General features: G+C 54.3%; 6 protein-coding genes across 6 annotated transcripts in view; 4 read left to right on the forward strand and 2 right to left on the reverse strand.

Annotated features, from left to right (window-relative positions):
* The first annotated feature begins 772 nt into the window (after positions 1-772).
* Positions 773-1,458, forward strand: QC764_119345 (uncharacterized protein). The gene is made up of 2 exons (XM_062943198.1): positions 773-907; positions 993-1,458. The coding sequence occupies exons 1-2, from the start codon at positions 887-889 to the stop codon at positions 1,215-1,217; spliced, it is 246 nt and encodes an 81-aa protein (XP_062806271.1). The 5' UTR covers positions 773-886; the 3' UTR covers positions 1,218-1,458.
* Positions 1,459-1,906: 448 nt separating this feature from the next.
* rad16 (DNA repair protein RAD16) lies at positions 1,907-6,107 on the reverse strand (the record flags this gene model as incomplete). Its single annotated transcript, XM_062943199.1, has 5 exons — positions 5,965-6,107; positions 5,755-5,880; positions 5,142-5,712; positions 4,750-5,025; positions 1,907-4,690 (listed from the first exon to the last, which is right to left on the reverse strand). Exons 4-5 carry the CDS (start codon positions 4,804-4,806, stop codon positions 1,907-1,909), a joined length of 2,841 nt encoding a protein of 946 aa, XP_062806272.1. The 5' UTR covers positions 4,807-5,025; positions 5,142-5,712; positions 5,755-5,880; positions 5,965-6,107.
* Positions 4,928-5,780, forward strand: QC764_119355 (uncharacterized protein). Its single transcript, XM_062943200.1, has 2 exons — positions 4,928-5,421; positions 5,483-5,780. The coding sequence occupies exons 1-2, from the start codon at positions 5,362-5,364 to the stop codon at positions 5,630-5,632; spliced, it is 210 nt and encodes a 69-aa protein (XP_062806273.1). The 5' UTR covers positions 4,928-5,361; the 3' UTR covers positions 5,633-5,780.
* A 232-nt stretch (positions 6,108-6,339) lies between the features above and the next one.
* QC764_119360 (uncharacterized protein) lies at positions 6,340-9,150 on the forward strand. Its single transcript, XM_062943201.1, is given in 4 exon segments — positions 6,340-6,871; positions 6,937-8,085; positions 8,099-8,729; positions 8,790-9,150. 4 exon segments carry the CDS (start codon positions 6,662-6,664, stop codon positions 8,819-8,821), a joined length of 2,022 nt encoding a protein of 673 aa, XP_062806274.1. The 5' UTR covers positions 6,340-6,661; the 3' UTR covers positions 8,822-9,150.
* Positions 9,151-9,353: 203 nt separating this feature from the next.
* TIF11 (Translation initiation factor 1A) lies at positions 9,354-10,642 on the reverse strand. Its single transcript, XM_062943202.1, has 4 exons — positions 10,354-10,642; positions 10,184-10,274; positions 9,886-10,043; positions 9,354-9,821 (listed from the first exon to the last, which is right to left on the reverse strand). Exons 1-4 carry the CDS (start codon positions 10,410-10,412, stop codon positions 9,656-9,658), a joined length of 474 nt encoding a protein of 157 aa, XP_062806275.1. The 5' UTR covers positions 10,413-10,642; the 3' UTR covers positions 9,354-9,655.
* Positions 10,643-10,954: 312 nt separating this feature from the next.
* Positions 10,955-11,003, forward strand: part of QC764_119380 (uncharacterized protein) — a gene marked incomplete at both ends in the record, with an annotated part of 771 nt that continues 722 nt past the window's right edge. The window contains one exon of the mRNA XM_062943203.1: positions 10,955-11,003. This exon is cut by the window's right edge and continues 722 nt beyond it. Within this exon, the coding sequence (XP_062806276.1) occupies positions 10,955-11,003 (49 nt within the window).

Genomic DNA, 11,003 nt, shown 5'->3' on the forward strand with positions numbered 1-11,003 from the left:
GCAAGCGTTGTCGCCTTTGAGGACTGTCGAATCAGAATGCGGATCAAGCCACAGTTCGGGAGGCGGCCGGTACGAAGGTGGTACTCTTGCGGGCTGTTGTACATAATGGAAAGAGAGGTGAAGTCATTGCGAAGAGGGATGGGCATGGAGACGAGGAGCCGTATCTTCCGAATGTCTTGTACGGGCAGGAAGTCATGATACATCGGGGATTTGATGATGCGATTTCGAGATGGTTTGGCAAGCAGCGCACCTTCACCTGCCATGATTGAGCTCAAATTCAAGCTGTTGGCTGGCCAGCAACTCCAGGTTAGAAGGGTAGCGGGAATGCAGAACCCAACGGCGCGTCATTCTCAAACAAATCCCCCATGCCAGAAAAAGAAAAATGCCATCTGATGCTTTCCATTTTCGCAAACTGAGTGATCGACGACAGGGGTGTGTTAGTGGTTGGTCGGGTAGAAAAACAAAAAAGCAGACAATGCCAAGTGACGTCACATTCGGCCAGAGACGACCACCAAGACAGGCCAGTTGACCAGTGACGATGACGGGGGGCGCCGGTTCAGCCAGCCCAGCCAGCCCAGCCAGCAGGAGCAAACAGACCAGGACAGGAACAGGTTATTGACGGAGGAGACGTATGTGGTAGTGGCTGCTAGAAAACTGTGTTCAAAGAAAAGGAACCAAGTCGTGGGGAAAGTTTGGTATATTATCTTCCCATCCCACCACCAGAGTTTGATTCCGTTTTTTTCTTTCTTTCATCAGCATCAACAAACACAACACAACAACACACAAATACAAAGTATTTGCTTGCGACTTCAAGTAAACCACCACCACTTTACCACAAACAAACAATCACAAATCAAACCAAACCAAACCAAACCAACCAGTCAAAATGGGCGCCGTCGTCTCTTGCGTATGTCACCTCCTCCTCCTCCACCACCACCACCACCACCACCTTCTTTCATCACTAGCGACTGGTAACTAACCGATTGAAACAGATCCAGAGTGCTCTCCGCACCATCGGCCGCACTATCATGGCCATCATCAACGGCATCGGCAACATCATCATGGCCATCGTCAACGGCATCATCAACTTCCTCGGCATCATCGTCGGCTTCCTCACCTGCAACACCTGCGGCGGTCGCCGTCGCCACGGTGGCACCACCACCCGCAAGAGCAGAGGGTTTGGGAGGAGGAGACATGGGACTACTGCTGCCATTTAAGTCCCATCAACACAGCCGCAGCTCATGATTGATGGGAAAGGGGATGATTTCTTTTGTTATCGATGAATGGGATATGAACTGGTGTTTTTTCTCTTTTGCAAAGCGACGGAGTGGAGGATAATGAATAAAGATACCCAAATACCCAGACTGCGTTTCTTACGCGGGAGCAGTCAGGAGGGGAGGCGAGGAGAAGGGGAGGAGGAAGGGCACTGCGTTTTGATGGGGGTTACCTACTAGATAATACATCTTTCATACGGCATACTCTTGGAATGATTTTTGTGTTTGTGTTACGTGATATGTTGAATGTCAAACCGACAACCAAATCACATTGGTTGGGCGACTATAGTGTTCAGTTCTCAAATATGGAAGAGCTGAACACTATACACAAGAGCAACTTCTCAACCTACTTCCTAATGCGATTCGTGGGAGGGATTGGCGCAAAGTGGTAACTGGGGGTGAGGGGGGGGGGCCTCAGAATCTGCTGCGCTTCAGGTCACCCCGAGGGTAAGCCCCCTCTGGCTGGAAAGCGAATGACACAGAGGCGCCGGGAAAGGCGCACAGGTTCAAGCCACATATGTGCAAGTTACATGGCCAACAAACATTTTTTTTATTTTTTTATTTATTTTTTTGTGCATCTACCTCCCACCTCATACCACATATCGACACATCTACACCCTCCTCTCAGTCACTTAACTATCCTCCAACAAATCCCTCCCAAAGAACCTCTCTATCTGCCTGCCCGCCTCCTTCCCAACAAGCGCACTCAGCTCCTCAACCGTCGCGTTCGCAACCTCCTTTATATTCTCCATCTTGGCCGTAATATTCCCAATATTCTTCGGCGTGACCCCGGGCACAGCGGCCAGCATCTCCCCCGGCTCCGGGTTGAAAGCCGCCCCTTGCCCCTGCTGGCTCCCCTCGACATCATCCCCGTCATTCAACCCTGCCCTGACCGCGGCAATCGGATCAGGCTCCTTCTCTTGACTCTTTAGCCGTTCGAAAATCTCTGCTGTTTCGTACGGGCTTGAGCTCCAGATTATTCTTAGCTTGGGGAAGGCCAACGTCAACAACACAATCTTGGACTGGAGGTCCTTCTCGCCTGCGTTGGCCGAGTGGAGGGAGGAGATGCTTCCTGACAGGTCGGCGAATGGTTCGAGGGTGAAGGATTTGTTTTGGTCGAATTCGATGAGCAGCATAGGGTTTTGGTAGTGTTGGAACATGGTCTCGCATTGCGAGTAGAGCCTTCCGTTGGAGAAGGAGGAGATGAGATCCGAGACGGATTTTCGTTCTATGCAGATGTTGGGGGAGAGGATGTAATCTCCTACTGTCAACATGCACGGCACGATGACCATCGACCGGCCGTGGAGCAGGGACGGCAAAGAAGAGCGGAATTCACGAACGTCGACCACCACTCGGGGCGGCTCAGCGGTGGCGGTGGAGAGCTTCCCGCCGCCGGCGATACGGGTGTTGATTGTGCGGAGGAAGGCTTCTTGGGGGTCTTCGGTGGAGGAGTCGACTGTCATTACCAGGGACATGGAGGCGCGCTCTTTGATGAGTTTGGTGAAGTTGTCTTTCTCTCGGCGGACGGTGGAGAGGTAGCGTTGTTCTTCGACCGAGCCGCCGTAGTAGAGGAAGTAGACCCTGACGTTTCGATCGTTGTGGCTGGAGCGGTAGACTTCCACTCGGCGGATGAAGGAGGCGTCGGGTTCGTACATGATGATGTACTTGGGTTTGACTTCTTCCAGCACGTGCTCGTCCTGATCGCCGTCGTAGGCGTGGATGACGACGAGATCTTGCATGTCATAGAGTTGATAGTAGTCGTCCATGTCTTCCAACGGGTCAGCCATGACGAGGTCATCTTTCTGGTTGGCTTCCGCTTCGGTAATGTCAATCTGCCCCATCAGCTCGGCGACCTCATTAGGCTTCTCAAAGTACTGCGGGATGCTGCCATTCTCTAGACGGCTCGAGCCAGAGCCTACCGCTCCACCACCGCGGACCCGACGTCTCTTGTTGGATGGTGCCCGGCTTTTGGACTGCGCAAGACGGGGGTCAACGGCACCACTAAGCGCCTTTTGATTCTCCGCGAACAGCGTGGCGCTGACCTGGGCAAACTCCCTCTTCCACTTGAGATAGTTGCGCAGCTTCTTGCGCATCATGTAGGCGGCTGAAGGCTTGTCCTCTTCTGGATCGTAGACCTCCTCAATGCGCTTCGCAGTCCTCGGCTTGACGTGCATGGTCTGAAGATAGTCGCGGAGCTGGCGGCATGTGTTCGTGTCCGAGCACATGATTAGAATGGTGCCGTTGGAATCGTCACGGGCCTGCTGCTCAAAGAAAAGGTCACGGTCTATCTCTTCTAGCACATCGGCCAATACTGACCACTTTGGCTGTTCTTCGAGTACAGGTTGCAGAGAATCAATGCTGGAGTCTGCCTTCGCTTTCTGGGTGCTGGCATAAACCCTCTTCTTGGCAGTGTCAAAGATGGTCTGGGCTGCATCGAGAAAGAGCCACGGAGACTGGGTCTGTCTTGTCGATCCAGGGGGTGGCGAGTGAGCAGCATGAATGGTATCGAGCTGCTGAAGAAAAGAGACCGCATCGAGGGCCAAGACCGAGTGCAGCATACCCCTGAGTACAGTCAAATCGCCCACAATCTGCTTTGTTTTCCAGCTGACCCGGTGCCAATTAGGATCGAGCTGTCTGCGGACAAGAACATCAAAGTTCTTGAGAAGAGCGCTGTCGAGGTTCCAGTCTTCCATCTCAAGCCCCGTGTTGCCCTTCTTCAGCTCATGAATACTGACTTCGACACATTCCATGATGGCCACCTGAATCTCACGCATTGCGTTGGTCATTGGCACCTCCAACTCAATGACCTCGGCTTTCTTCTTCCCCTCGAGTGCCTGCGCGACGTGGACATGAAAACGTGGCCACAAAGATGCTTTGCGTAAAAACAAGTTCCTCATCATGGTAGCCAAGGGCGAAAAGCCGGTCGTGAATGGGTCTGGGTTGTCGGAGAACGCCTTTAGAAAGCCGACCTTGTTCTTTTGGCGGTATATCCTGATGATGAAGGCCTCTAACGAAGTGGCAACAGCCTTGTCGGCGTGAAGAACGAGCATGCCGGTGATGGTTTCCGGATTTAGGAGACCGGTCAACATATCGACGACCAAGATACGTGATGTGACGCTGAAAATACCACCACCAGCATACATCTTCTCTCGAGCACCCACGCTCGTGTAGTCGGTGTTGACCACGGCGAGGCCCCTGGCCTTGGGTGACATACTGATGGCGGCATGCTCGGCGAGCGCTTCACCGATCCAGGCATTTTCCCTGTCTTCGGCATTGACGATGACAATCAGGTTGTTTCCTGCAGCATCATAGGAGTGAAGGAGGTTCGTGATAAGGCGCATGAGACCGAGACCTCGGGCCAGAACCACCAGTTCATCTTCTTTGCGGAGCTCCTCAAACAGCTTCTGCTGGTATACCTAACACATGGAGACGGGAGTTAGCAAACAGCTATGGATGCAACTCAAGAGAGACGCACTAAGGGCAGTGAGAGCTTCACAGGCTGCACAGGCTGGGGGGTGCTGGCAGAAGACATGCGGGGCGCCTTCACTGACTTGCTGTGTTCAGTCTGGAGTTCTTCTCACACCGCTTCAAACAACATCGTCGTGACCATGAGATGGCACCACAAGCTGAGGTGTCATGCATCCAGGTTGTGTGGCTGAGAGGAATGGTGAGTTTTGATGTGGTTGGTAACACAAAGGCACGCACGTAACCCTGGACCGTTTGTTAGTACAGGAACCCCCGTATCGCTCAACTGGGCACTAACTCATTAGCGGACCGCGCCCCAAAGACACCCGCCAAAGGCCGCTCCAACCCGTGACCCTCGACGTCATTGTCCCCCAGCAAGATCCAAAGTGTGATGATACGTACCAGTTCAGGGAAATCTCCTTAAAAAGGCAAAGCAAAGGCTCTCCTCCTTCTACTCGCAACTCTCCTCTTTCTTTTCTTCATCAAGTCACACAAAAACCTAACGATTCCACAAAAGATATCATTCTCAACCCTCAAGAACCCCTCTGCCCCACCTACACACCCCCTGCAACTGCAACATCACCAACCAACTGCACGTCACCGCGCCAAACAAACAACCACCATGTCTGAGTCCAACAAGAAGTTCTCCATCCAGCCCATCGATGAGCAGGAGCAAGATAAGGTAGGCAGACCGCGGTCTTCCACCATCTCGATATGGCATGGGACTGACATTGTGTGAAAAGGGCACCTTCCAGAAGCTCAGCGAGGAGACCAAGAAAGTCCTAGAAGCTCACTCGGCCAACCCTGGACCTGTCATCAGTGATAACTTCAATGCTCAGGAGGAGGGGACCAAGGAGGAGCGTCATGAGAAGGCAAAGGACCTCAACAACTGAATGGACTAGACCATCATCTTCCTAGTTTTTTCATTTTTCCATGGCCGACTCTTGGACGGATCCCTGACCGGGCTGTATTACTATGCGTGTATTAGTTTTAATGACGAACCTGACGAGCCTACAATAACTATGAATTGTCCACTGTGTGTGCTTATGTTTCCGTCGGAATATCGTTCCTAAATGTGACCTCTTCAGATATGTATGTATGTATGGCTGACAAGGAACTCACTCAACCAGCTTCTTGGTAACGGCCGGTCGCCGATCACTTGAAGCCATGAGCCAACCAGCATGTGAGTTCTCAAACTACCGTTTGGCAGGTCATGTACAGAAAACGGCTGGGGATCGCGCTTCAGATGCCAGAAAAATACAAAAACTGAGGATTTGAACTCTTTTTTCTCAAATGCATAAAGGCGGCGCTCAAAGAGCCAAAGAGACCTCGCCTAGGAGTCGACGAATCGTTGGTGAGCTGTGGCGGTGTTTAATCTTATTCCTGCTCCCCTCATTGTGGCTGACCCGTAGTGCCATGCCATTCCAGAAGGAGACCGCTGGACATCTGCAAGGGTTCCCTGAATCAGCAGCCTGGTGATGCAAGCAAACGTTTAATGAATCTCCCCAGTCAGCAGCAGCCTTTCCAGAATCATCATCACGAACCCGACGTATCCGCCCTCCGTCTTGCCATTGCTCTGAACGCTCTGGGTGCCGTTCCTACCAGCAAACAGCCACTGCATCCGCACTGCACCGGGCACCTCGCTCTCCGCCGCGCACTCGCTGACGACAACGGAGGACGGTAGCGCCGAGTTTCTATGTGCCTTATTAGCGCCTCGCTGCGTCTATCAGGCTATCAGTCACCAGCCAACCCACCCAACCACTGGACAACAACGACCGCTGCCTGCAAGATTCACAACCTGTTGATGTTGAGCCTACAGGGACAATAATTTCTGGGCTATCTTTTCAGACTACCTCCAAGCCGAAGGCCGCACGGAATCACCGACCACCACCGCCGCCCGACCTTCCCCCTTTTCCCCCGCGATGCCCTCAATCTTGAATGACGACGACAAGGAGACCGTCAAGCGCCATGTGCCCAAGCAAACCAACAAAATCCACGCCGTTGCCATTGCTCGCCTCTACGTAGCGTATCCCAATCGGTCGAAATGGACATACACGGGGTTACAGGGTGCTGTGGTGCTGGCGAACGACCTGGTCGGCAACACGTACTGGTTGAAGATGGTGGACATCTCGGTAGGCAATTCTTGGGACTTGTGGCACAATGGTATTGCTGGTTCACCTTGCTAACGGCTGGACAGCCCGGAAACCGAGGTGTCATTTGGGACCAAGAGATATTCGACACATGGAGTTACAACCAAGACCGTGTCTTTTTTCATACGTTTGAGTTGGAAGAGTGTTTGGCGGGGCTGTCCTTTGTGGACGAGAAGGAGGCCAAACAGTTCTTGAAGAAGATGAATGACCGGGAGAAGAACGCGAGCAAGGCCACGCTGAAGACACCGTTTGGAGGCTCGGCGCAAGCTGCCCCGCACAAGCATCACCATGGTCTGCTTGGGGGTCTCTTCGGTCACCGTCACTCGTCCGCTCCCACTCCACCCGAATCGCCACGTGCCCCTGCCGCTTCGACGCGAGATAACAGATCCGGGAGCGTCAACGGGTACAATGCGCCGCCTGTTTTGGCACCGGCCCGCTCTGCCTTTGCTACACTGGACGCCTTCGACCCGCTATGGAGAGAACATTTCGGAGACGATTTGAAGGCACAGGGTCTTACCGACGACTTTATCCAGGACAACCAGGACTTCATCATTGATTTCCTCAAGGAACAGCAGGCAAGCCAGGCCAGTCAACCAGTCTCGGCACCCCCTCCCCCACCACCTCCAGTCAATGGATCAGGGGCAGGACTGAGGGCGCCTCCTCCGCCACCTCCTCCGGCAGGGCGCCCCGAGGCCCCCTCGGCACCACCAGCGCCCCCGGCCCCGAGAAGAGGAGCAGCGCCACCTCCCCCGCCGGCTCCGAGAAGGTCAGCCAATAAACTGGATGCGCCAGCCGAGCGCGAGCCAACACCACCGCGAGAAGACACCCCCCCTCTTCCCTCCCGACCAAAATTCGCTGTTCCCCCGCCCATCGCGGAGGCTGGCAAGTTTGCGCGTATCGAGCCGGTTCGATCTGTACCGGCACCTCCAGCTCCCGGACCCCCACCGCCGCCTCGGCCACCAAAGACACCGATCGAAGATGGCGAACCGTCACACCGACATGCCGTCCCTCCACCCTTTGCTGGACAGCGGAGCGTTCCTCCTCCTCCCCCGAGTCGCGGCACTGTGCCTCCCGCTCCACCGTCGAGAAATGCGGCACCAGTGCACGCCCCGCCTCCACCTCTGCCTCCCAAGGCCCCGGCTTCGAGCGCGCCTCCTCTTCCACCGATGAACTCTCGACCACCTCCTTCATTGCCGGTTAGAAGCCCAGCTCCCCCTTTGCCATCATCCAACGCGCCTCCTCCACCACCGCTTCCAGCTTCGAATGCGCCCCCGCCTCCTCCTCTACCTTCCTCACACGCACTCCCCCTCCACCCTTGCCTTCGTCACACGCACCCCCTCCCCTCCTCTTCTTCCGGCATCCAGCGCACCCCGGCACCACCCCTCCCCCATCGGGCGGTGCTCCTCCCCACCACCACCTCCCCTCCCCTCCAGGACCAGGAATGGGCGGTATTCCCCCCCACCTCCCCCCTCCGCCTCCTCCGGCAGGAGGTATCCCCCCCCTCCTCCTCCTCCGCCTCCTCCCCCCCCCAACCGAGACTCGGGGTACTCGTCCAGCGTGCCCGCCGCACCCGCCCTTTCCTCTGGCGATCCAGGACGTGGCGCCTTGTTGGATGGTATTCGTGGTGCTGGCGGTATTAAGGCACTCAAAAAAGTGGATCGGAGCCAGATTCGGGATCGATCTGGAGCCCAAGTTCCCGGGAATGATACGGGCCCTCATGGGAGTGGTCTTCCGCCTGCGGGAGTCGGGGCTGCTGCTGCTGGGGGTGCGGCAGGTGGTGGGATGGCTGATGCTTTGGCGCTAGCGTTGGAAAAGAGGAAGAACAAAGTTAGCAAGAGTGGTAAGTTTCCCTTGATCATGAAATGTTTATGTTTCGGGCGGTTGCTGACCATGTGAGTAGATGATGAGGATGACGGGGATGACTGGGATTAAGTGTGAGGATTTGTGGAAGAAGAGGCTGCGTTGAGAGTTTGGTGAGAAGGGTAGTCTGACATGAAGGGAAAGAGTAGACGGAGAAGTTTGTATGGCTGGTTCAAGCGAGTTTTGCAAGGAGTAGGAGAAAGGGGTCGGGAGTTTGAGAAAGAGAGGGTACTTTGAGATGGCATCACGAGGTCCAAGGATGTTCACAAAAGCGAAGAAAAGGGAAGGGATATGTAGAGTTAGGGGAAATAGGCAAGATAAGAAAAGAGTCATTCTGAATTCGTAGTTTGAAAAGAGCATTACATGCCACTCTTGCGAGCGGTTCGGGCATGTCTCCTTTGGCCCCCTCCCAAGCAAAATATCACTGGTACATTAAATAAGATGGACCTGAAAACGATGGTATGTTGATTCAGAACTATTTTGCCAGCCCAGGCAGTCTATTTCCCACGCTTTTGACCGATGCAAAAAAAAAAAAAAAAAAAAAATAATCAACACAAAAGTGTAAGCAAAAACAACACAAGGCACAAAAAAAGTTTCTTTATCATCAAATCCATTACTCGAGAAAGATCCAGCCCATGACGTCTCTCCCATCACGGAGCCATCTCCCCTCCCACCCCTCTCCTCCGCTATCAACAACTTTTCCACAATTTGCAACAGGACTAACACCAACTGTCGGGGACCTTGGCTTGTGTTACCAACGAACCAAGGTTTGAGAGAGAAGACAGTTTTGTGCTTCCCCAACCCTTTTGAGACCAAAAAGTAGGAAAGGGTGCGCCCCACCGCAGAGTGTGAAATGCTACGTGACGTTTGCGCTGATATCTGGCGAGATTTCTCGGCTGAGGTTTCTCAAATGTCATCAATCTCGATATCCTTGCTGGCGCCCGCAGCGCCGCCCTCGTCGTCGCTGTCACGGTCCTCGTCGAACTCAAAGCCGCAGTCGCCATCCTCGCCGGGGCCGAAGGTGTCGGTCTCGTTGATCTTGGCGGTGTCTGGGAGCTCGCCGTAGGCCTTGCTGGGGGGTTGTTAGTAGGCTGCGGGTGATCGAGAGCGAGCGGACAAGGGGGGAGAAAACGTACAGAGAACGAGCCTCGTCGGCGGAGTACTTGAGGATAACGTCACCCTTCTCATCCTGGTACTCGCGGAGCGAGACGAGGATGATGTCGCCGTTGTTGATCCAGATCTTTTTCCTGAGCTTGCCGCGGATGAGACCGAGACGCTTGACACCGTCGAAGCACTGTCGCAAGAGTCAGTTTTGCTGCTTCCACAACTCGGCCGGTCGAGCGGGCTGGCTGGATTCGGATCCGAGCCAGGAGGGGGATGGGGGGAAATGGGAAAGCGAGATGTGTGGGTGAACTGGTGTTGGTAGTTGCTTACCATAGCCTCGAGTCTGCCGTTGCCCAACATCTTCAGGACCTGGGCGTATTCTTGCCCGTCCTCCTTGAATGTGAGTTCGCGCTTCTCATTGCTGCGATGCGATTAAGATGTCAGTGGGCTGCTTGATGGGCGCGCGCAACAAGGAAAAAGATGGAGGGGCAAACACGCACTCGTTCTCGTTCTTTCCCCTACGTCTGTTTTTGCCTCCCTTTCCCTTGTTCTTGGGCATGTTGGCTGTTCTAAGCGCTTAGGCTGGACGACTCGATATGTGATGGGGGTATTGGGTGTTGCGGTCGAGTTCTCGGCGAAGCAAGAACTTTTTGGTTGTTTTTGGGCTGGCAAATTGCTGCAGCGATGACCGATGCTTTTGGGAGTAAAGGGAAGCGCTGGGTAGGAGAGAGGGGCAGTGGCAGGCGGTTTATACCAATAGGCCTTGTTTTTCAGTTTGCCGCTGATTGGGTGTGTGCACTGTAATAAGTGGGGGCCAACAGTGGCGCTTGTAGTAAATTGTTGCCATTTGTGGCTCGCATCTCTTCTTTTTTGACCATTTTGAAACACAAGAGGCTCCCAACCCATCCGCTGCAGACAATACCTACTACCAACAATGCTTACCGGCACGAGCGCTGTGTAGCTGGGGACAGGCACTGAGCCGGAGGTGAATGCCCTTTGTGAGCGGAGCAATATCTGCCCCTCCCAGAGTCTCTTCGCTTCCCGAGGGAAAGTCAGCCACAGCCACCAGTGACTCGACTCCTCATCCATCGCTCTCTCAGCATGGAGCGGGCAATGTGCCGCGCCGCCTCGACTCACCACAAGGCTCTCA

This window comes from Podospora pseudoanserina, chromosome 1, assembly GCF_035222485.1.
Source record: "Podospora pseudoanserina strain CBS 124.78 chromosome 1, whole genome shotgun sequence".
NCBI lineage: Eukaryota > Fungi > Ascomycota > Sordariomycetes > Sordariales > Podosporaceae > Podospora > Podospora pseudoanserina.